Here is a 24,785-nt window from a genome sequence, read left to right as displayed (position 1 = left end):
TCATTAAATTCTCATATGCAGATGATGATGATGATGATATGGATTTAAGGCTGAATAATTTGCATCTGTAATTTAGGAAAACTTCAAAATAGCAAACAATAAGGGGAATGGGAGAGGTGAATAAGTGATCTGACCAACTACTACTGCCTCTTGGTTTACAGCAGCACTCTAGGTAATGGAATGCTTTTTAAAGAGAGGGTAAAGAAATGGAAACATTATTCAGAAATGGCTATCTCAAAAGGAGGTGACACGAAAACAAGCTATTATCTTTTCCAATTCAGACATCATATTAAAAAAATATATATATAGTGAACAACAGGTGACTATTAATACCTCATTGGATAGCAGAGTTGCTAAAGGAAAAATTTTAGCATGAAGTACTGGAAGGGGAAATATCAGACTAAAAGAAGCCTTCTTTTACAATTTTGGGTAAGTCTGAGTCTCTCAATGTATCTAAACAAAACTTTAAAAATAAAACTTGGCTCAAAAGAACGCGAGCATTTGAGAGGTGTCTCCCACGAAGCTGAGAGGTGTCCTGAACAGATAAAGACAAAACACACAGGGAAAAAGGAACAAATCAGGGCAGGGTTTCAGTGAAATGGGATGCAGATCAGCGTACCTAAGCACAAAGTCAGATTGAGAGACTTCCATAAACACAAACTTTTAAGCACTGCCTCCAAATGAAGTGGTTGCACAATTCCCCACCCTCAGACATGTTATACCCACTGTGTCCCTTCCTTTCACCCAGCCTGAGAGCTCCCCGTGGCAGCAAAAGCATCTGCTTAGCTTCACAACCCATCAGATTGAAGAATTAATTCACAAAAAAAAAGACTGCTGGAGGGAAAATAAAAAAGGCTAACTGATCTCATGATTGAGTTCCTCATTCTGATGAACATGAAGGTTTCTGCTGACACAAGGAAAGAAACAATACAAGCATGGGAACAGGACAGCATGACATTTTTGGCAGCAGAAGGGGTGTGAAATCAGTGCCAACTGACTTGAATCCTTCAGCAGAAAGGACATCACCCACTGGAAACAAAAGGAAAAAGACCTGTGCCACAAGATCATGACTAATCAACCAATCTGTCACTGCACTGAAAAAGATAACACAACAGAAGTGAGACACACAAGACACTCATCTGCATACAAAGGATGATACAGACACTTGGTATGTGGCCAAACAATAAAGCACAGCTTCAGCTCTTCTACAGAAACTCACTAAAGTGATAAAATGTGTGGGCTTGAGGATGCCTTGCTTTTTTATCCTGTACCCAAAGTCATGCATGATAATCCTTTAACTATTTAGAGACCACATATGTCAAAAAATTGTTCTGGTCACCTCTTTCCTTCTCTGAGACTGAAAAGTTATTAGCTCACTGTATTTCTTTCAGTATCCCTTTAGTGCAGCAACCTTTCCACTGGTGTATATTTGTCATGCATAACCCTGTGCTGCTTGATTGCATAGAAGGTCCTGCATTTGAAACAACACCCACACAAAACACTTTAAAAAAAATACTTCTGTTGTGTGCCCAATTTCCCATTACCTTCAGTCAGGCATTACACACATTTGGTATCAGGGGACATTACCAGCCCTCAAACCCTTTTCCTAGCTGCACCACATTGGTTTCTCTCTACCTACCCTTCACCCAATCTGACACATTTTGACCATCTCAAGACCCAAATTCAGGTTACCATGACAATGCCCCCAGCATGGATGTTATTGCATCAGACTTGCCCATCAGCATTGGTGGCTGATCCCATTTATTTCATCAACCACCTCTTTCATTGCAAGACACACAATTCCCACACTGGCAAAGATAACTCCAAAACCACTCCCAAAATGCTTCCACCACAATATTCACCTCACAGCTTCCTTTGAGGCTCACATACCCACAACCTCAACACCTACTGGTGCTTGAAACGCTGTATGTCTAATACAAACAAAAATCACTGAGCTTCTCTCCTTCTGGGTATTTATCTTATTAAACTGGACTTTCCTCATCCTCAGGCCAACTCTAAATGAGCAGCTACCTCAGCAGTGTGTGCTGAGAACTGTGCTTAACTTTCACCTGAAACAAGGATAACTTCAAGTGACCAGAGATTTTCCACCCTAGTTCTTAAAAGCTCAAATGGCTGAATCCTGACAATGTTTGCTAAGGAATTGTACAGTTTCTCACGTGCAGAAAGTGAAGGAACCAAACACAATGCATCTCCTTCTGCTTCTGCTTACCACTTCACAGCTTTAATTGTGTACCAGGACCTCACCAGGTCCTCCCTTACAGGACCTTACAGCCCCACATGCCCTTGAGCTCCAAAAGCATCTGCTACCCCGTCACAAACACTGCTCTGAGGAGCTGTCACAGCTAAGCATGAAGAAAAACATGTCTTGCCACATGTTTGCTAACAATGTGCATAAGAATCTGCTAGTAATGCGGCCACGTGAGCCTGCTTGTTGATGCCTATCCTTAGAACCTTGAAATCGCTCACGTTTTAAAAGATCAATGAGCCCAACCGTCTTGCAAGCTGTACCAGAAATGCTGCCGCAACACACCAGCTAATGCCAGTGTGTATCTATGCCTGGCAGGGAAGTCCACCTGTGTCTCCCTAGCAAGAATAGAAGAGAAATACCGTGAGCAGTGATTCCAGCAGACTCCACCTAGAGATGTTATTTATGACAGATGCGTATGTATGTATGCAAAGAAAATCATGTACTTGCCTGCAGTGCTCAGGAGAGCAGGATTCAAACCAGGGGAACGGCAAAGGGGGAATGTAGCTGTCAAGGGAAGGGAGTGCACAGCAGGCCGAGGAGTTTGATGTATTTCCTCTTTCAACCAGCATGCCCATCAGGCAAGTCCTCAGCCTACGAAAATATCCAGGCTCTGAATAGCAGGTCATGGAAATAATTATTTTAACTCACAAGATGATATGAAAACATGTGAGAACAGGCCAGCCACAAGACAAATAAAGCTGTACTGGAAGCCTCCAACACTGGAGCAAATTCCCCAGTTACCCCTGTAAAGATTGAAGTGCCTGTGCAGAGCTAAAATTAAATTTGACCACAACATGAGATGCAAATGCTTGCTACATGGGCACCTGTGATCCAGAAGCAGGCTTTTTCCAGCTATTCTTCCTAAAGCACAGCCACCACCTTTGGCCTAATGAAATTGGTATGAGTGCACACAGGACCAGGACAAAAGCTATAAAGTTCTTTTTTCCAAACCTTATCTTATTAAAAAGAATTAGGGGATGTCTTAATTATTAAAGATAAAAATTCCATCAAGTGATTTCACGCTAGCAGCATAGACATTAGCAAAAAATATGTAGTGATTGTCCCTAGTTATAAGAGAGGAAACACCAGAAAAGATTTTCTGTGAGTCAAAGTGAATAGCATTCAATATTAATTGGAGAATAGCAGTGAAATTTAGGTCCAGAAACACTAAAATCGTACAGTCAGCAAAACCAGGAAAATTGTCCATAATGAGTTTGATTCTGATTAATTTGATATTATGAATATAATTTTTAAGGTAAATTTCTTTAAATCTATTTTCCTACTCAAAGAATCATTGAGTAAACCATAGGCATGTCTCAACTTCTGCCATGTTAAAAACCATTTTAACAGGCTTAAAATACTATATATTTAGCTCCTTTCAGGAAAGAAGCTTGAGAAGTGAGGGAGTTTTCTGAAGTACCTGTTTGAAAAACAATAAAGAGAAGAATCTGAATGAAAGCAGCTGATGACTGCAGCATGAGAGCTGGTTTCAGTCTGAGACTGAAAAGGCTTCTGCTGGTTTTAACATGCACCATCTGAAGCAGTCTCTCAACAGCTCCAGATTCCTGGCTTCAAGCTCTCCAGCAAGCAAAGAAGCATCAGTCGCTGAGGGACCGGTCTCCTTGCACAGTCTCTACAACAAATACATTCACTGTTTTGCAGGTGGGCTAGCACAGCTGCACGTCCTGGAATGTGGTGTAACTCACCATCTTCACCAGCAAGTAACGTTAGCAAAATTCAATTCTTTTGAAACAAAAAAACCAGATGTTATCCAAAGGACACTGTAAAATTTCCTTATTATATGGCTATTGACAAGGCACACTTCCTTACAGCTATCTGGTACTAGATGTTGTAGTTAACACAAGGAGGTGCTTTAATGCTATTCTGAGATGGTGCTAGAATTTCATTCCAAGCTACACAAATAAGTTGTCAGCAGAGCAACAAATTTCCATAATTTTACCTCTGAAAAACAGGTTCCCAATCTACATATGCTACCCAAGCAAGCATGTAAGGGCTGAAAGTGCTTGCTTCCCATGGCTGACAAACAAAACAGGGGAGGACTGACAAACAAACACAGAAGAGGTGCATTTTCTTTACACATAAACAGAAATTTTAAGGGAAAAAAAAAAAACAAAAAACACCAAAATAAGTCATACTCATAAAAGTACAGAAACAATCCAAGAATACATTTTCTGAATGTAGGCAGAGAAAAGGCCAGTTCCCCTAAAGATGCAGTATCCTATATTAACTTTTTAAAAATTATCTCTATAGATGACACATTTCTATGTAAATCATCTAGAAATCTGATGTAGATTTCATTTTTTTCCCCAGAAATTCCTAAACACCTTCATGATACCAGAATCATCTGGAAGTTTCATAGGAAAATGTTACATCAATTAAGCTTCATGCAAACGCTATCTTCTGTCACATTAGCTAAGAACATCTCTTTTTGGAAATGAGACTCTTTCAGTTGCAAGTCGTTCTAAGCAGGGAAAAATCACAAATATAATAAAATATTCCTTGAAACTTTTTACTGGGATGCACTGTGTTGGAGTCAAAGCCACTGAGGCTGTCACCTGGCAGATACACAACTGCATCCACTGTTCTCACCCTACTCGTCTTTCCTAGACGATTAAGGCCATGCATTGTTTTTCATAAAATTAGGCAAACTATCCCTGAAAAGAATACAGACTAAAAGCAAAATAATTTGTGACCTTCATTATAGGGCCTTCCCTTCTCCCTGTCTTTCTTTCTAGAACCAGCTATTGCCCATCTGTCATGTTCAGCTGCACACATTATTGACAGAGTTGCGAGCGGGAAATATGGTCAAGTGCATGCAACAGAACCTAAACCAAAAACAGGGGGAAATGGATAAAAGCAGGGAGTGTGCCCTTGCAGAAAGGCATCAAAAAGCATCAAAAGCAATGCAGCTAGAAGGTCCAGGGAGCTGACCCTGCCTTTCTACTCCCACCTGGAATGCTGCATCCAGCTCAGGGACCCCCAGCATAAGAAGGATGAGAACCTGCTGAAGAGAGTCCAGAGGAGGCCACAAAGATGATCCAAGGATTGGAGCACCTCCCCTATGAAGACAGGATGAGAGGTGGGGTGTTCTGCCCAGAGAAGAAAAGGCCCTGGAGAAAACTTTTCTGAGTTTTCAACACTCAAAGGGGGATTAAAAGAAAGAAGAGGAAAGACTTTTTACTGGAGTCCATAGTGACCAGACAAGGGGTTTTCAGCTGAAAGTTTTATACCAGACATAGAGAAGAAATATTTTACCACGAGGGTGAGGCTCTGGCACACACTGCCCAGAGAAGTCGTGGATGCCTCATTCCTCTAAGTGTTTAAAGCCAGGCTGGAGGGGCTTTGAGCAACATTGCCCAGTGAAACATGTCCTTGATGACTGTGGGGGCCAGGGCCAGGCCTGATCTACCTCTGAAGGTCCCTTCTAATCCAGGCCATTCTATGACTCTGAAAAAATGGGAGCATATAGTCAAGGAAAAAAGGAGAATACCAGCATGCTGAAATTACACCAGGCATCTTGCAAGTAAATACAGGTGTAACATTTGCTTAAAAAATATTTCAAGATCTATGAATGAAAATGTAGGTCTGAATATTTTGAGCTACATTCTTCAGTCCAAGAGTAATACATTGAAAGAATGAGGGAATAATTAGATTTTGAGAAGAAATTTAGCTTGTGGTCCCAAGCACAAAAAAGTTTTCATCATAGTAGTTTCTGTATGTATTCATACAGAGGAGAACACTGTTCAGACAGACACACTACACTTACTTGATGTACATGTAACTACATGCAGCTGGTACAGAGAAATTTAGAGAAACCTGTCTGGATTTGTCACTCTGAAAAAAAAAAAAAGAAAAGAGATATGAATCGTAGGCAGAAAAATGAAAGCACATGGCACTTAAGGAATCAAATCAATAAATAAGCATTACAAATAGATGTCTGAGAAATATTTCTGTGCATAACAAAGTTTAGCTTGGTATGAATTACCTCCTAAACTGTAAAAAACCTGATGTTATGTAATAAAACTATCTTGTATAATACTAATATTACCAGTTACTGAAATTTCCTCACCTGAATAATGGCAAAACACAAAAGAAATTACATTCTTCTCTTTGACAGTTTGGAAGGAAGCTTTATCCCAATAAAAAAAAATATATGAACTCTTCCAATCATATAAAGTAAAAGGAATTTAAAATGTCACAGAGAGAAGTTTCCTCCAACAGATTCTTTTCAGCTTGGTGTCAAAACAGACACCAATATCTGGAGCATATTTACCCTGGATCACCCAACCAGCTTTATAGTTGCCAGCACTAATTGACTTACACACCTCCACTGTCAATAAGTGATCTTGTGTACTCAAAGAGCAACCTATTTTCCTTTAGTGATGATTATATTTTACTGGGACAATCTAGGACTGCCTTTAGCTGACACTACTCAAGTATCTCCAGGCAGTTTTCAGGAGGAGAAGAGCATGGGAAAGAATTAAGTACAAGCTCTACATAGATGGAGCACATAAAAAGAGGAATGGTGAAATTTGCTAGTCATACTAAACATTCATACGTGCATGTATAGTGCCAGAGGTACTACAAGAAGAATGGGTGTCAAACTAATCTTTTCACTTCCTTTAGAACACTCAAAGAAGAGAGTTCTAAGGGAGCAGGCAAGTTATTGACTGAAATCTTTCTACAGCTTTTGAATTTCATCTTCTTATTTCACTAGCTTATGTTAGAGTAACTTCACTAATTTATCTTCCCACCTTCTCTCAGCAGTTAGACTAGACTGTAAAATATTGTTGCTGTAACATTTTTTCTAAACTACGTGGACTTCTGAATCTCCTCAGGATTCCCATTTTAAGTAACAGAACTACTCTGTCAATGTCTGTTTATAGATAAAAACTAAATTATGCATAAATAACACAACTTGAAATAATTTAAAGGAAAGGGAAAAAAGATGTTATGGTTTTGAAGCACTTGACTGCCTTTTACTCCCTTGAAGTAATCCTGCATTGAAAGTTTCAAGATTCAGATCCAAAACAGGAGTTAGTTTTGCTGTAAGTTGCCACACACTGAGCATTACAGAACAACTGCTGCACAATAACTGCATTTGCGCAGACAGCTATTTCCCATTTCAACCTTACTGTATTCAGCCAAAATTTTCAGACACGGGAGCACAACCTTTGGGATACAGACACCAAAGGGCTGTGCTCTGCTGCATGCTTCCAGACTTCCCCAGCTTGCTCTGAGGCCATCGATGGAGAATAGAGCAGAGAATGTTACAACGTGCTTCTCAGCTGAGAAGTCTAGCAGGATGTAACAGTTTTTGCGTGTTTTATTTTGGAGAAAGTCACTGTTTCTATAATACTTTCTTCAGTAAAGAGGGTTGAGAGAGGGATGGGGGCTGTCCAGAGCAGAGGATTTCCCAGCTCTGACTACTGAAGGGCCTCTGCCAGCAGGATGCACAGCTTTCCACAAGCAGCACTCACTCAAGAGCCTGAACACCATAATTAAAATATGGTCCTGTTTAAGGTATAAACAAGCTTAAGGCATGTTATTTTCAGGGTTACACTGCAGCAACGCTAAGCACCTTAACAAATTGCCTTCAAATTAGTCAGGCCCAGTAGCGCTGCCCTTGAGGGAACTTCAGTTGAATTTACCTGAGCAGAAGAAGAAATTGGGCAATGCTGACAGCTCTTCACACTGCCAGTGTGACACCAACTCTTTATTTTCCTCTGTAGCCAGCACAGCCCCGTGAGATCTGTGCCTGGTCACCCACCCACCACAGGGGACACACGTGCTCCTCTCGGGCTCCACACCACTCACTGCTGGTGGCAGATGGCTTCTCAGGCAGGGACACGCTTCCCGAGGCCCCCGTGTGATGTGCCTGCCTCCCTGATGCCACCCCAGACAAGGCAGGATGCCCACAGCCAGCCAGGATGCCACAGCCAGGATTCCCACAGCCAGCCAGGATGCCCACAGCCTGTCACAGACATCTTTTCATTAAAATCCTTTTGTTAGGATTTTTCCTGCTGAAGATGAGAAGTTTCAGCAACAAAATGTCAAAAGGTAAACAGTGGTTATCTGCTGCTGTGGAATGCAGCAGGTGGATCCGTGATTGGTCTCCTGTGGATGTTTGGATTTACTGACCGCTCACAGCAGAGCTGTTCTCGCTTTCTGCTGAGAGACAAATCTTTGTTATTCATTCTTTTCTGTTCTTAGCTTAGCTAGCCTTCTGAGAACTTTCCTTCTATTTCTTTTTAGTATAGTTATAATGTAGTATATATATCATAAAATAATAAATCAAGCCTTCTGAACATGAGGTCAACATTCTCACCTCTCTCTCTCACCCTCAAAACCCTTGTGACCGCTGTCACACACAGCCAGCCAGGATGCCCCCAGCCAGGATGCCCACAGCCAGGATGCCCCAGCCAGCCAGGATGCCCCCAGCCAGGACGCCCACAGGCAGGATGCCCACAGGCAGCCAGGACGCCCACAGGCAGGACGCCCACAGGCAGGATGCCCCCAGGCAGGATGCCCACAGCCAGGATGCCCATAGCCAGCCAGGATGCCCACAGGCAGGATGCCCACAGCCAGCCAGGATGCCCACAGGCAGGATGCCCACAGGCAGCCAGGATGCCCACAGGCAGCCAGGATGCCCACAGCCAGGATGCCCACAGCCAGCCAGGATGTCCACAGCCACCCCCAGGATGCCCACAGGCAGGACGCCCACAGGCAGGACGCCCACAGGCAGCCAGGACGCCCACAGCCAGGACGCCCACAGGCAGGACGCCCACAGGCAGCCAGGACGCCCACAGCCAGGACGCCCACAGGCAGGACGCCCACAGCCAGGACGCCCACAGGCAGGACGCCCACAGGCAGGACGCCCACAGGCAGGACGCCCACAGGCAGGACGCCCACAGGCAGCCAGGACGCCCACAGCCAGGACACCCACAGGCAGGACGCCCACAGACAGGACGCCCACAGCCAGGACGCCCACAGGCAGGACGCCCACAGGCAGGACGCCCACAGGCAGGATGCCCACAGGCAGCCAGGACGCCCACAGGCAGGATGCCCACAGCCACTCCTGCTCCACGTGCCCCTGTGACCTGCAGCACAGAGGTCACCCCAGCTGTGCCCCAGCTGTGAGCTTCCTGTAATGGCACAGGTGGGTCTGACAGATTTTCTCAAGGCAAGAGGACGCCCCAAAGTGCTCTAGGGCTGGGAAGCCTTCCATGCATTTCGTTTTTACTGTGGGGCTCTCAGCTCATACCCACCAAAAAAAAAAAGAAAAAAAAAAAATCCAGATAAGTTTTAGTCCACTGATTCTACCACTGCCACAGAGCAAGCTGACTGAGCACAGAAAAAAAGCTGCATGATCACATAGTTTCAAACTGTCATGCTGGGTATCTAAATTACTTCTCTTCTATGAAGAGCCTTTGACAAAGACCTCTCTTTTGCCTCACACTGTTAAATGTTTTATTATTCAGCTTATTTTATTATGATGTTACTCAGTTTTTCATATTAAGAAAAAATAAAGCTATAAACACACTTTTTTTTCTCTTCAGTCTTTGTTTTTCATCTCAAGGCATTCATTTAAGCTTCTTAAGGTTCTTCTAATCCTTATTCCAGTATTTGATTTGATCCAACTTCTGAATTTAATCCTCCTAACTAATAACTTATTCCTTTGCCTATCTGTTAGTTGACACTCTTCTCCATTAATGTCTTTATTGCCATCAAGACTCAGAACATCAACTTTCAGATTTGTGCTGTAGCTATTCACTTTTTAAGCAACATTGTTTTAAGACAAATAAAATTGAAATAAGTCATAACTGCCTTTTTAGCTGTGGAATCCTGTACTACCTTTCTCATATACAGTTGTGAAGTTTAGAGATTATTAAATGCTACACGCTGCATTTAAGCCTGACTAGTAGAGGGTCTGCTTTCCTATAATTTTAAACCTAAATTTTAAAGTCCACTGTAACCCCACACTCTCCTTCCCCCACCTCAGTCACATGCATATAAATTCTTGTGCTTGAGCAGAAAGTAGGGTTGGTTTTGTGACACGGCTTCCTGTGTGCAGAACAGCAGCACGTGCCCTGGTTTAGGCACTTAGAGGTTTTATAGGTCTTAAATGCTGAAAATTTCCATCAGGTGGACCCAAACACTCAGAATTTTTTTTCAATACACCTTCTTCTGTGATCACTGAAATTAAACACCTGGCTTGATATGTACAACTCGGTACTCCATGTAAAGCAGGATCTCTACACCAATACAGTTTGGGTGGGATTTTGTGGTTTTGGTTGGTTTTCTTTTTTTTTTAAGGCCTTAAATTTTAAATCAAGTAATTAGAAAAATGAGTGTGCTGAAATGCTAAGAAACTTCTAAAAAAACTACAGGTAACAATAAACAACTTGGACAAAGCCAATCTTAAAACACTGGCAAACAACCAATGTTTAGGGATCATGGATGAGATGGACAGCAGTGTCCATGGGATGAGGTCAACAGCAAGGATCATGTCCTGAGCTTTCCATCTTTTGGGGCTGCCTTGAACATGCTTTCAGCAGATGGATCTTTCAGTAGTAATTCAGGCTCTCCATACTATCCAATGTAAGATCTGAAGCAAAAGAAATGTATAAACTGCTAATCACCTGAGATTACATTTGAACACCTCACAGGAATAAATATTTTATCACCTATCACTGACTTCCCATTCACTATTCTCCCCAGTTATCCGCCTGGTATTAAAAACAAAATTGACATTTCAAGTGACTTTAAACCATCCACCTGCATACTCAAAACCACTTGTACAGCAAATACTGCTGGCAAACCTGCCCAAAAGCATTTGGTTGCAATCAGCATACTTTCTGCATCACTGACCAGTGTGGTGTTTTGCAGACCAATGCAACACAAATTCATTGTTGGGATTACACAGATTTTTCTACAATTTAGATGTTAATCACATTTCTACTACCATTCAGCTCTACCTGTAAGTTCTAATAAATTTTCAAATGCTCAAAATAAAACAAGATTTGAATATTTCTTTTTCTTTAATGTGAGAGTGATCTAATACACTGAAGTGCTACAACTTAATGGAGAACAAATTAAGTAAATATGCCTGGAAATAATCAATTTAATTCAGAAAAGTAGCAGATAAGACCTTGATATGAAATGCATGGCAATACAAGGGTATCACACAAACAATTTCTAGAATGAGCTCTTCAAACAAGAAGAAATTCCACTCCTTAATATGTTGTCAAGTACAGGACCAGAAAAAAACTGGTCTGGCAGCTACACAAAACTATTAAGATTCCTACAGCACTGCTTATAGTAACAGATCTGAATTGTTTCATTATTTCATCAGAGAGGAGGCTAAAGCATCCTGTAATTTATACACAGTAACTACAAAGAAAACAAAACTGAAGTCAAACAGAGGAAGACTTCCCCTCAGTGTGTTTAAATTATTCTGAAACCCCTGGAAATCACGGAAGATAGATTCACAGAATGTTAAGGGGTGCAATGGCCCTTAAGGATCAGGATGAGCTTTCCTATTCCCTGTTTCACTGTAATATCCTAGCCATAATAAAACATATAAACATAAAAGTTATCAACTATCTTCTTCTAACTTGACCTGCAAACTTTTGGACAGCCAAGCAAACTTCAAGGCTCCCACAACATGCTCAGATTTGTCTCTCTTGCTCTGCTCCTCTTGTCCTCCTTCCTGAATCTTTTGCAAAATGCTTCTACTTTTTAATCTCATAAAAAACATAATTAATTTTCACATGCCACTAAACCCCACTTATCTGCCTACAAAATCATTCCGGTCATGCCAAAAAGATAACAGAGCTGAAAGTTCTAGCAACAGTATAAATAAGATCAACTCTAGACTACTTGAGACACAGATTTTATGTCTGGAATCCCAAACACTACAAGCTACAGGCCCAACAGCAGCAAAATATTTTTCTCCATTTCAAAGACAAAGGTTGTGAGGAAACAACAATGTTTCCTCACAAGAAGATTTTTTTTTAATAAAACAGTCCTGCAGTTAGTCATAAAGACAGTGCTATATATATCAGGATTAAACAAAATCTTAATATCAACAGTTACTGACAATAAAAGAACAAAATGAGCTAGAATTTTAAAAAAATTGCTAAGCAGTTGTTCATTTTTGTTTCACCTTATAAATCATAAAGTAAAAAATTTATTTGAAGTGCACCTGATGAAATGCAGATTTTGTGTTCTGAATGGAGGAAGAAGGATGTAGAATAAGCTGAAGGTGGGCAAAGGTTCTTCCACAGAGCCTGAAAATTACTTTAATACACTAAAGAAAATGGGCTAAGCATATATACAAAACAAATAACCTTCTGCTGAGAAGTGGAAGGATATCATAAACAAACACATATCTAATTATGAATACTCCAAACCAACTCAATAATCAGGGCTTAATTACAGGCCATTTAACCAGGCTTACCTTACCTATCTGTTTTATGCATGCACATACTTACCACTCAGAAAGAACCATCTGCAGCAGATGAGTCAGAAAGGCACAGCTACCTTCTAACACCAAACTAATATTTCTCTACATTCTGAAACCACAGTGTGTAAACACTCAAAAAAACCCCATCTACCAAATGTTTTGCAAAAGACAGGAGGTATGGTTTTGCTACTAATTTCATACTAGTTAACCATGATATACAAGAGATAGGTCTCAAATGCATTTAATATAAAATGGTGATGCTTTATTAATAGCAATTAACACAGCAACTAATTCCTCTCTCTTCCCCAAGGCAAAGGAGCACTAAAATGCCCTTTGTAACTGTTAAAATAGCACGACTTGCTGGTTTTGCGGGGCCAGGTTTTGCTGCTGGGGGCTACAGGGGTGGCTGCTGTGAGGAGCTGCCAGCAGCTTCCCCAGGCCTGGCAGAGCCAGGGCCCGCCAGCTCCAGGATGGATGTGCCAGGAGCCAAGGCTGGGCCAGCCAGGAATGATGGCAACGACCAGGGGGTAACATAATTAGAAGGAGAAAAAAGTTATTGGGGGGGATGAAAATGTGCCCAGCGAGGAGTGAGAACCTGTGAGAGAAACATCTCTGCAGGCACCAAGGTCAGTGAGGAAGGAGGGCAGGAGATGATGCAGGTGCCACAGCTGAGATTCCCCTGCAGCCGTGGAGATAACAGGGATGCAGAGATCCACCTGCAGGTCGTGGAGAACCCCCAGTGGAGCTGGTGTGTGCAAGAGGGCTGTGAACCCCTGGGAGGCCTGTGCTGGAACAGGCTCCCGGCAGGGACCTGCACACCACTGGAGAAAGGAGCCCATGCTGGAGCAGGCTTCTGGGTAGGACCTGTGCCCCTTTGGGGGACCCACGCTGGAACAGGACTGACCCCATGGGAGAGTGACCACACTGCAGCATTCCATGTAGAACTGTTGCCTGCGGAATGGACTCAAGCTGGAGAAGTTCCTGGAGAACTGTCTCCTGTGGGAGGGACCCCACGCTGCAGCAGAGGAAGGCGGCAGAAACCCGCCATGAACCAGCCAAAAACTCCATATCCCCCACCTCCCTGCACTGCTGGGGAGGGACAGGTGGGGGGAAGGTGTTGTTAACACTTACTTTACTTCTCATTATCCTGTGATCCTGTTCGGTGGATGATCTCTCCTGCTCCTTATCTCAACCCTTGGACGTTTTGTTCTATTTTCTCTCCCCTTTGCAGTTACCAGGGTGAGCGATAGAGCGGCTCTGACGGGTGCCTGGCAGCCAGCCAAGGTCAGCCCACGACACACTGGAATGCTTTCAGCAAGTCAAGAGGCAGTTATTTACTTCGGACATGGCAATAAAAAAGCTGAATCATATTTTGGATCATTTCACTATTTATAGCTGCTGGGGATAAGCTTTCTGCTATACCATGTACGATTTATGGATAAAAAGGATTTGTTGCAAACATCACTTTTCAAAATTGGAATACAGCAGAAGATTCACGGGCCCAGACATATCCTTCACTTTTATACTTTCCCATATAAAGCTTAACATTTTCAGTGCCCATGTCCATAAGAAACCAGGAGAGATTATTTTATCCCCATCCCATCAACAATATGCCAGTGATAGCAAGGACCCGCCTATGTCTCAGATTTCTGCAGAACTGGCAAAAGCAGGAAATTACGCTTTTATTTTTTTCAAAACTGAGCGAAAGCAGCAATATATTCAGGCTGGAAGTGCTAGTTTGCACATACACCCAACAGACTTCTGACAGAGACTGCTCCTCATCACGTGAAGCCTAATTTTTAATACCCTTTTTTTCAGAATTGTACAATTAACTTCCAGAACTTCACCCACCTGTACTTGCAGGTAAAGTTAGTTCTTCAGATAAGTATAATATTCTGCAGTAATGCCAACATACTTTAGATAGCCCAGTACTATGCATCAAATTGGAAGTGGGCAGCACTGGAGTATGGGAATTGGGTTGAGAACAACTTACTCCAGCTAGAAGTTAAAGAGAAATTCCTCTTAATGGAACCACAGTGGCTACACACCCCATATTGCACAATGAGCAATTTAAATGTGGTAACATTTTGTTTGATAAATTTCAATTTAGCGTGTACTTGGATAAAATTATTGTCCCGTTCCTAAACACTTTTTACCCAACAGGCATGGGGTTTTTTTCCTCATTGGATCACATATTATTACTCAAAATGCCTTTCAAGACAACCAAATTACAACATTATCTGTGTGTCATATACATGCTGGAGAGGACAATCAGTCACAGGTAACTAATGGATTTTGTTTCCACCTCCAGAGAGGTGTTCCAGCTTCAAAGTTCAAGAGACAAATACCTTAACAGATGAGACATGCAAGTATATGCTTCCTCTGCTTGCAGATTGTTTTTCTGATTCTCGTTACCTTAAAGTTTAATATAGTCTTTCCTTTTACAAGTAGAGGAATAACATGGACTATAGTTACATGTTTTTCTTCAGTTATTTACAGTTCACCCTCAATATAACTGTGCCCCAGTAACTTCTGCAGACAAAACACCAAACAAGAAAAAAATATATTGCCTGTAAAAATACTTGGTCAGCTGGAAATTCAGTTTATAAGTACCAAAGACAATAAAAGAAGCAAGCATGTAAAATCTTCAACTATAGAAGCCAGTACTGTTTAAAACAGTTTGCTTTGCTCTTCCATTTCCTGAATTCCTCTCAAGACCTCCCTAGCATGGGCACACTATTCAGACATGCTCCAGTAAGGCTCCAGTGCTACAGGAAAAATTAATCCATTAGCTGAGAACACCACACAATAAAACTTTTGCAACTGATGAGGTAATAAATATCAAACTGCTATGGTAAATGGAAGTTCCACCAGTCCACTCTGGGGCCTCCAGACACAGGCGCAGGCCAGAGCAATTGCTCAATGGCCAGCACAGAGAGCCCAGCCCACAGCTCACGCACACACGCCTCCTTCAGATGGTTTAACAACCATCCCCCAGGGCCAGATGAGCATCCAAACCACTGCCATTAGCCACAGCTGCACCCAGCCTGGTTTCCATAGGCCAGCACTACTGCACTCCCACCTTCCTCACTGCATTACTCCATAAACTGGGAGAAAATGCTGGGTTTTAATGTGTCCAGCTTTGCTGATCCCACTCTCCTCAGCATACAACTCATCAGTGCCAGCTAAGGGTATTATCATCAAAAGTCACGTAACACCTTTTAAGTCCTTGCAAGGTTTGCTCAAGGACTGAGACATTCACTATCCATTATCTGTATTTCCAGATAAAAATGTGTTGAAATTAAGGAGCAGCTTTAACTCCTGTAATTTAAAAGCCATGCATTTTGTTTAGTACACCATCTCACACACCTGCCTTGCTACAGAGATTCCAGGAACCACCACACTGAAATGAAGAAAGAAATAATGTTTTGGCTGGAAGTGACAGTGTCAACGATCAGCTCAGACAAGAGCACCTGAAACACAGGATTAACAGCTTCTAACACAAATCCTGTATTCCACACTCTTCCCCTTCTTGAGACTTGTTAGAGATGCCAGGAAACAGCCAAGTGCTGCCACTGCTCTGCAAATTACAAACCTCAGTCTCAGAGCACAGAGCTCACTTCTCAGTGGGGGTGAGGTCAATCTCTAGGTTAAAAAAGGAAATTCTGGTTTGAGCAAAACACTGCTTGAGAAAGAGAATGCAAAACTGCCGTGTGAAACCTCTTATTCACATGCTTAACTGAAAAATGCCGTCTTAACTTTCACTTGAACACAAATAACATTTACTCTGGGTCTTATGGTCTGATGACATTAGAGGCATAAGAGGGAAAAAAACATGTAATTTCAAACCATACTCACTTTCAGTGATTCCAAAGCCAGTATAAAATAAAGAGGCCTAGAATTTGCACTACATTACAGTTGAAGAATGTTGTAAACATTTTTATCACAAATAGAGTTGACAACATGGCTGCTCATGGCTGTGAGTAGACGGACACACAAAAAAACCTCAGACCAGCCCAAAAAACTCCCCAAGTTACTCTGACTTGACTAAATCATAGCTCCTGGAGCACCACAGTTTGTGTATTGATACTCCAAACAAAAACAAGAGTGCTAGAATCTGTCAAGTTGAGATACGCACTACTGAAATTTGTCTTGACAGTTTTTCAAGGTATAGTGTGCACAAAGAATACTTTCCCTACAAGAAAATTCTTCCTATATACTTAATTTTCAGTAAAATGTTGTTTTGTTCATCAATTCAATCTGATTCACAAAGTCCTACAAAGACAGTTAAGAAATTTGTCAGTGGGAGAAGATGAAAGTAGTTTAAATGATTAGCCCAATACAGGGAAAATATAAAAAAATTACAAGAAACCTACCTACAAAGGCAGTGGGAAAATAAAGACAAAAGTAAAAGTAGTACAGTACCATCTATTTGCCTCATGATTTATCTTAAGGATGTAGAAGCTGTAACCAAAGTTACCTAGAACATGGTTAAAGCTGTTAGAATATAATAAATGCGAAAAAAAAAACCGATGGAAAGGTACTGCCAACCTTTTAGATTAAGTAGGTAATTTTAAAGGATATATACAATGGTAAGATTATGACAAATACCATTTGGTGACTTTTTTCCTTCTCATTTTTGTACTATTCATGCACAAGGATTAACAAAAAACACAAAGGTGAATTCCAGCCCAAAACCTCTATTATGAGGTAAACTCAGAAAAACATCTGCAACTTGGAAGAAAATTAATCCTAAGACATAACTTATCTCAAACCAGCCACCATTTACATACCATAAATTGCTATTTCAGTAGTTCAGCGTTAGTTTTGCATAAAACTAAACTGTAAGGATGCATCATCTGCTTTAATGCTTATTAGGCATTTTACTGCCCATCACTTGGATGACTTGCCTTGTTATACCAAAATACCAAACTGACCGAAGTTGAGATTTGATTATCCGCCCACCTTTTTCAAGCAGCAAGTATTATTCTTTACCTAGCAGCAACTATTCAAAGAAAACTCAAAAGAGATAAGTTAAGCCATGAAGCACGCTGAAATCCAGGTTTAGTCAGACTAGGCGAGTTACTATTTAACGGAAATGAGCAGCTTCCTGTTGTCAGGGCAAACAGCGAGCAGCTTCCATTGCAAGCTGTGGTATTTTGTGCTCCTGCAAAGATCTGCACAACTTCCATTTCAATAGTGTTCCAGGTGAAATTTGCTTTCAGGTGAAGCAGAGAGACTAAATGTACTAGAACGTTTTAGTTCAAGTACTAAATGCAAACGTACTAGAACATTTCAGTTCCTTGTTCCTGCTTCTAAGCATGTTCCAAGTTCACAAAGTTTTGTCTTCCAAATACAGGGCTCGGACCTCTTTCCACCGCAACACGCCTCCCCTCCACACTTTTTTTCTTTTGCCTCCACTGTCGATGCTCTTTCAAAGCAAATTTCCTATTTAGAGCTGACAAAAGATAAACAGAGTTGGCAGCAGTCAACCCTGGCACTGAGCGTGAAAACGACTGCCGGGAGAAGTTTTGGCCAGGCTGTAATAACGTGAGTGGTTTCGCCGAGCAGCACGGCAAAGGAGAGTGACTGAAACAGGACACGTGCAGAGAGGGGGAAGCATCACCTGGACCGTGTTTCGTTCTACCCGAGGTCAGGAAAGACTGCGAACATGTACCTCTACAGACACACAGAAGTGTGGAAGGTCTGCCCATTCAGGTTTCTAAAAAGGAAAAATGCACACTGAACTGCGATCTCTTTTATTTGATTAGCAGTATGTAAATAAGATACAACTACAGGCGAAACTTCAGGACTTTTGCTAGTAGTACTTCAAAGCCAAACTGGCGCGTCTCAGAAAAGTTTCTTTCACCACCACCGTGCAGACTTCACTGCATCACCACGCCTGCCTCTGCCTCAAGAGCTACAGCTCAGTCCTGCGCGCCCCGGCACAGGGGGACGCGGGGCAGGGCTCACTCTGAAGGAAAGCTGAAACATTTCTGGGAAAACAGAGAAAAGCTAGCCTAGGAGGAGCGGAGAGTTTCGGTATCGCAGAGCAGAGCAGCCTTCACCCAAGCACATCGGCGGTGAGGAAACTCTCCCCGCGTGGTTCCGGGCAGCTCCCACCCGCAGCGCGGCGCCGGGACCCGCCGGGGCAGGAGGCGGCAGCGACCCGGCCCCGGGGCAGCATTTCGCCGCCCGGGCAGAGCGCAGCGCTCCGCCGGGGCCGCCGCCGGGCCCCAGCCCGCCCCGCCGCCGCTCTCGGCCGCGGCTGCTGCGGGCGCGCAGGGCAGGGGCCGGGGCCGCCTGGCGCGGCGGGAGCGGGACGGGGCCGGAGATGGGAGATGGGGAAGGGGCCCGGGAAGGGGCCGGGGCCCCGCGGGGCGCAGGGCGGCACTCACTGTGTGTGCGCGGCGCGGCGGCAGCGGCGGTGCCGAGCGGAGGGGGCGCGGCGGCGGCTCAGGGCTCCGGGCTCGGGGCTGAGGGCTCGGGGCTCCCGCCGGGACCGGGGCGGGGCCGCTGCCAGCCCTGCCCTGCCCTGCCCTGCGCTCGCCCCGGGCCGGGGCGGGCCCATCGAGCCCCGCCTCGCCCCTCGCACCGGCGGCAGCCGCCAAACCCTGCGCGCAGTCGTCTGTAGGCACCGAGCTGCATGCAGAGGCGGCTTAAACTTTGGCAGCCGCTCTCTGAGAGCCTGACGAGACGCATGCTCTACTCATACCCACTGTCGTGTGACTCGCGCAGGGGCTCCTAGGAGTTAAAGAACAAGTCTTGAACACTATTACGGCCAGAGAGGAGGGGCATTCGTGCCAGGAAGGTGCTAATTCGAGGCCTGGCAGGGGCAAGATCAGGTTAGCAGAACGCGGTCCGTTCATCTCCCGGGAGACACTGTGAAAGCAGCAGCTCACACACCTCTCGACCAAGAGGAGCATCCCAAGTTACGGGACAGACGGCCTTTGCAACCACCAAGAGCCTCCAGAGTTCCCGCTGTGGATACCAGGAGCCCGGGCTGTGTAAAGGCAATACCGCTTATACCGCTTAATGACCCAGGGGGTGGTTGACAAAGCTGGGAAAGAAGGATGTACCGCTGTGTAGTAGTACTAAAAAGTGCCAAATTCACAGACCACAAGGACATCAGGCAGAGCTCCCAAGATAAGGAAGACGCCAATAAATCCAGTAGAGCAACCGTGCTACAATCATCTTGACTGGATAAAAGGTAACGCCGGTGGGGGAGACTGCGACCACAAGGTCATAGCCCTCGGATCCAAGAAATCCACTGACTCAAAAGAAGAGAAAGAACTAATTAGACTAGGAAACAATGGAATCACTAACCAATACAAGACAGGGTACTAACTAGAGAACTATGCACCTTGTAGCCAATATGCATGGATTCCTTTGTTTGCTAAAACACATGGTGAAAAATCTTCATAGTCAGTTTTGTCTTGTGTACCCAGCACCCCTTCCTGCACAGAACTTTATAAAAGAAGGATGAATTAGGTCCCCCCAGCCCACCACTGAGAAGCCCAGGATGAAAAAGGACCAACAGGACGCCCCTGGATGTGTCAGTGGCGACTGTCTTCTACTGGCATTCTCTCTCTCTTTCTCCTACACACTAAAAGCTACAAATAAAGTCAGTATTGTTGAACTGGCATTTTGTTTCGTTTGCTCCTTAATTTGGGCATCTCTCACTCATCAGATCATAACAGGTGTATTCATACTTGTACCTCTGCTAGAGGCAACAACAGAGGTGGATGAAGCTCCCCAAGACCGACACAGGTTTTCAAGCTTAAATGAAACAGAAAAGGGGATTCAAAAGTTAAGTTGTGGCAGACAACAGAAAGTGCCATTACTACATCAGCCTCATTACACTGCACAATAATTTGTTTTGCCCAATTCTGTTACTTATATATTAAAAAAAAAAAAAAACACAAAAACAAACCCCCAGCAACCAGTCCCCCTCCCAAACACCAAAAAGTCAGAACAAGGAAAGATAAAGCCTGAGACCATAAGACATTAAAAAAAAATAAAAATCATGCATATTTTAGAGCTAGATATGGGAGGAATAAGAAACACTACAAAACTTGGTAAATCAGTTTCTTTATTTTATAGAAAGTAATTTGATCAGTGTGCTGAACCTGCCATTAGCGATGGTTTTGCTATTTTTAGTAAAAATAAACATTTGAAAATAATTACCTTGGAGAATATATAATCTCCAAGCTTATTTCCCCTTAATCACTGTTGCTTTTTTCATAACTATTGCATCTAATCTAACACTGGGTGCTCTTAATAGGAAGGGGGTACCTAGAGTAGGATATCTCCATAGTTTATTTCCTGCAACTGGTTCTGAGGTTCCTAAAATGCAGGAGAACATCTACGACCTCACCCTGCACCACCTTGGCATGGTACAAAATCTGCATCTCTTCCACCTTTCTCCATCAACGTCCTGCAACGTCAGCTGAGAATTCGGTGGTGTAAAGTCACACAGCAAGCCAGTTTAAGTACCTAGATGGCCAGAGTTCTAATTTTCACAAGTTGCTGAAGTAATCATGAAGAACTTGGATCGTGTGTCTAAGGTAAGGGAATCAGCAACACAAGAATGACACACTCTGACAGCATCATGTACTGCTACAAAGACAAACACAAGTCACAGCTTCCACTCTATGATATTTAAAAGGGACATTATCAACTACAAGCTAAATTATTTTGTCTGGACAAAAAAAGTATTATTGATTAAGCACTGGCAAAAGCAAATTTTATATTCAATTTGTGCACATGGCTACTGTAAGCACTGGGACCTCTGCAGGCACTAGTACCCTTAAGTCTGAGTAACTTGCATAGCAACAGGGAAAAAGAATTAATTGCTGGAGGACAAAAGTCAGTGGAAGTTAAGGGCAACAGCCAGAGGGTTCCGAGTTCAGTTGTTCTCCAATGACTAGATTCAAAGTTGAGAGTGTCCCTTTAAAAGTTTCATATACAACAGAATTTAACTCATTTTTAATCCATCATTACAAGAAAGCTACTGATAATTCATCTTACAATAGTTAAACAGCAATGAACAATATGCAACTGAACAACTGATTTGTAAATAGCACCAACATGGAACTCTAGAAGGTTGAGTTTCTGCAGGATTTATTGGAAAGATTATAAATGTGTGGCAAATACATTGTGATTTTACATAATTTAGTTTCAAGAATAGTTTATGGTAACTATAAACATTATTGAAAATGCCTGGTCAAGGTCAGTACTTTTCTGGTATAAGCATATAAATTTGCCAGGATTTTTCAAAGTGCAGCTTTACTCAGAAAAATGACAACATTGTATGTCTTGGCAAATTGCATTTAAAATCTGCTCAGTTTGCAGATGGTAAGACAGCTTTTTGTGATTGCCAGTACAACAGATTTGAGCTTGAAGTATTAAAGCTAATGAGATATAAATATTTAAGGACAAAACATCAAGGACATAATTATATAATACTGCCATGATTTTTGCACATGTAACTTCATTAGTTCAGTGGGTGTATAAAACTGACACATGTATATAAAGCAGCTACAAAGTCATGATGGTTTCAGCTGATTCTAAAGCAGTGTGCTACTGTTTAATCCCACTGTTTTCCTTCTTCCACAAGAATAAAGAATATTAGAAACTCAGCCACTGAGCAGATAACTCATACTCATTGGGCAAGTCTATTTTGTAAGGTGGTGTCACTTGTAGTTATTTTTCTGGTCCATCACTGTACTTAAACTGCTTTGAAATCACGTTCAATTTCATTCTCTAAGTGTAAGGAAGAACAATTACAACTGAATCACTGAACAGCTGTACCAGTTTGAAATGCTGTCACATGTTTCTTCATGGCAAAACATTCACATTCTTTTTATTGCACAATTTGAAAATTCAGGTTATGTGCATAAAAACCTTCATAGTGTTTGCACTGCAACTTGCGAAACATACATTTAAAATGACCTTAATACATTTTACAAAATCTTTTTTTATATTCTTAAGATAAAAGCATCCTGAGAATGTTACATAGTTCATTATACAAGCCCTTCATTTCTGCTATGCTTTATTTATCCCCATAGTTCCTAATTTGACAGGTTTATTTTACAGTTAATATCTTGGTGCTATATTTCACAAAATATCTTTTAGCAAAAAGTACACCATTGGCATTCAAGTAATCCAGCCTCATATCTAATTTACAAATTAAACCTTTGTCAAACTCTCAAGTAAGGAAAAGTAAACCAAAATACATACAGAAACAGTTTAGCTGACTAAAAAAAAAAAAAAAGTAAAGGCCTTGTGCATTAAAGATTTGGTCAAACATTTAAGTTATGCAGTCTAATATTTTGGCAAAAAAAACCCCTCTACATCTATCCTTCTCAGTTTGTTTTCTTTCATCTGATACCAGATGTAAACATAAACATCAGAAAGAAAGACTGACAGTGTAGAAGTACTTTACTGTTGAACTACTTTTTGCTTTTTTAAAGTACTTAGGAAAAACAGACAAACAAGAATGTAAGTGCTAAGAATGGACTATCTTTGGGCTAAATGAAAGTCTTACTGGTAAAAAATGTAAAAATAAATTAGGTTGGGTTTTTCTTTTATTTCCTCTACAGACATCTAAATAAATAATCTTTCAAGAAATTGTAGTGCCATATCCTAAAGCACTATCTTCCTGTATCTTTTTGATCAAGTCTAAGGCTTCACACATAATCTTGGCTATTTTACTAGGAAGATATCCATTCATATTTACATTTTATTTTTTGTAAAGGGAGTGTTCAGGGTTAAAAATATATTTATTTTTAAAAGGTCAGCCTGCCATCCTGATGGCAGTGATTCAAGCTATAGAACAGAAGACAAGTTACAGAACATCCTTCAGTTTCTTATACTCTAGATGAGAGGATGGAGATCAGGCAAGTTAGAGAGGTAAACAACCTGGATTTCAGGAATGGAGAGAAAAAGTGGCTCCTTATATGAATGTGTGTATGACCAGGACTATTTACTCCTGGAAACTTTGTTTCTCTTCTGCACATAGGTATACATTTTTATTGTTGGCTAACTAGACAATTGAGAAGAGAGACAATTAGGGTTGCCACAGTGAAAAAACATTACCTAAGTTTTCCATCAGGACTGACATGCTTTTACAAGGTGGCAAGGTGTTGAATATAAGCAGAGGTCATGCCCAGATGGTACACTCCAGGTGAGAGTGTAATTATCTCAAAAGGAAGAGTAAACCACTTCAGTAACATCTTTATAAATTATAACTATGTAATTTGGAGTCATATTTAGCTTTCTTTTTAGGCAATGATCAAAATCTGAAGGACCTTTTAATCTTTAAGGCATTAGTGCATCAGGGACTAAAAGCTCCAGGTAATTAATAAATAGGAGGTTGGGGGCAGAAGGGGAGAACGGAAAAAACCCAAAACACCTTTGTATCACAAGCTATCATTGTGCATCTCCTCTGTTGGTTAGCTCCAGGAAAAATATTTTCAAGGACAGCAGAAGGGGAATGTTATTCACTATTCTGAGAAAAACATTAGATCATAAATTTCACATCATTTTTTAACGCATCCTTTAAAGGGCTAAATCTATCAGGCAAGATTCTCATCTTTACTGTTCCATCAGCACCACAGGAGAATATGTGATTTGCTGGTCCTGTTTCAATTTGCATGACTCCTGTCCCAATGTTTCTGAAGAGAGACTGTCGAGCATGCTCATTGATGAAAGTGTGAAGAAGATTAAATGCAGACAGACTCCATACCTGGAAAAGCATCAAAACATCAATCTCTTATAAGGAAAATCACCATGATCTTAAAATTGTCAACAGTGAATTGTGCAGGAATTGCACTACATTTTGCATTTACTTTTCTGACACTAACTGTAAGAGAAGAATATGTAGCAATCTGTAATGACACATTTATAGAATACTAGTACTCATTTACTATAATAAGCAATATAGAGAGACACTAAGGTTATCACTAATTAAAAGGAGGACTGCATTAAGAAGAGGTTAAGACTGACATTTCATAATTAAATTCA

At 41.9% G+C, this 24,785-nt stretch overlaps 2 protein-coding genes across 4 annotated transcripts in view; both read right to left on the bottom strand.

Moving 5' to 3' along the window:
* Positions 1-19,371, bottom strand: part of TNFAIP8 (TNF alpha induced protein 8) — a 57,547-nt gene extending 38,176 nt beyond the window's left edge. The window contains exon 1 of one of the 3 annotated variants that reach the window (XM_058823645.1): positions 19,157-19,371. In XM_058823645.1, coding sequence (XP_058679628.1) covers position 19,157 — 1 coding nt within the window. In that variant the 5' untranslated portion in view covers positions 19,158-19,371. Of the gene's footprint in view, positions 1-6,056; positions 6,074-13,889; positions 13,941-19,156 lie in introns of those variants that run through there. The other 2 variants (XM_058823646.1, XM_058823647.1) reach the window with 2 other exon arrangements.
* Positions 19,372-20,852: 1,481 nt separating this feature from the next.
* DMXL1 (Dmx like 1) overlaps positions 20,853-24,785 on the bottom strand; it is an 86,584-nt gene continuing 82,651 nt past the window's right edge. The window contains exon 44 of the mRNA XM_058824250.1: positions 20,853-24,507. Coding sequence (XP_058680233.1) covers positions 24,283-24,507 — 225 coding nt within the window. The 3' untranslated portion in view covers positions 20,853-24,282. The remainder of the gene's footprint in view (positions 24,508-24,785) is intronic.

Source organism: Ammospiza caudacuta, chromosome Z (assembly GCF_027887145.1).
Source record: "Ammospiza caudacuta isolate bAmmCau1 chromosome Z, bAmmCau1.pri, whole genome shotgun sequence".
Classification (NCBI taxonomy): domain Eukaryota; kingdom Metazoa; phylum Chordata; class Aves; order Passeriformes; family Passerellidae; genus Ammospiza; species Ammospiza caudacuta.
This window is presented reverse-complemented; position numbering and strand designations above follow the sequence as displayed.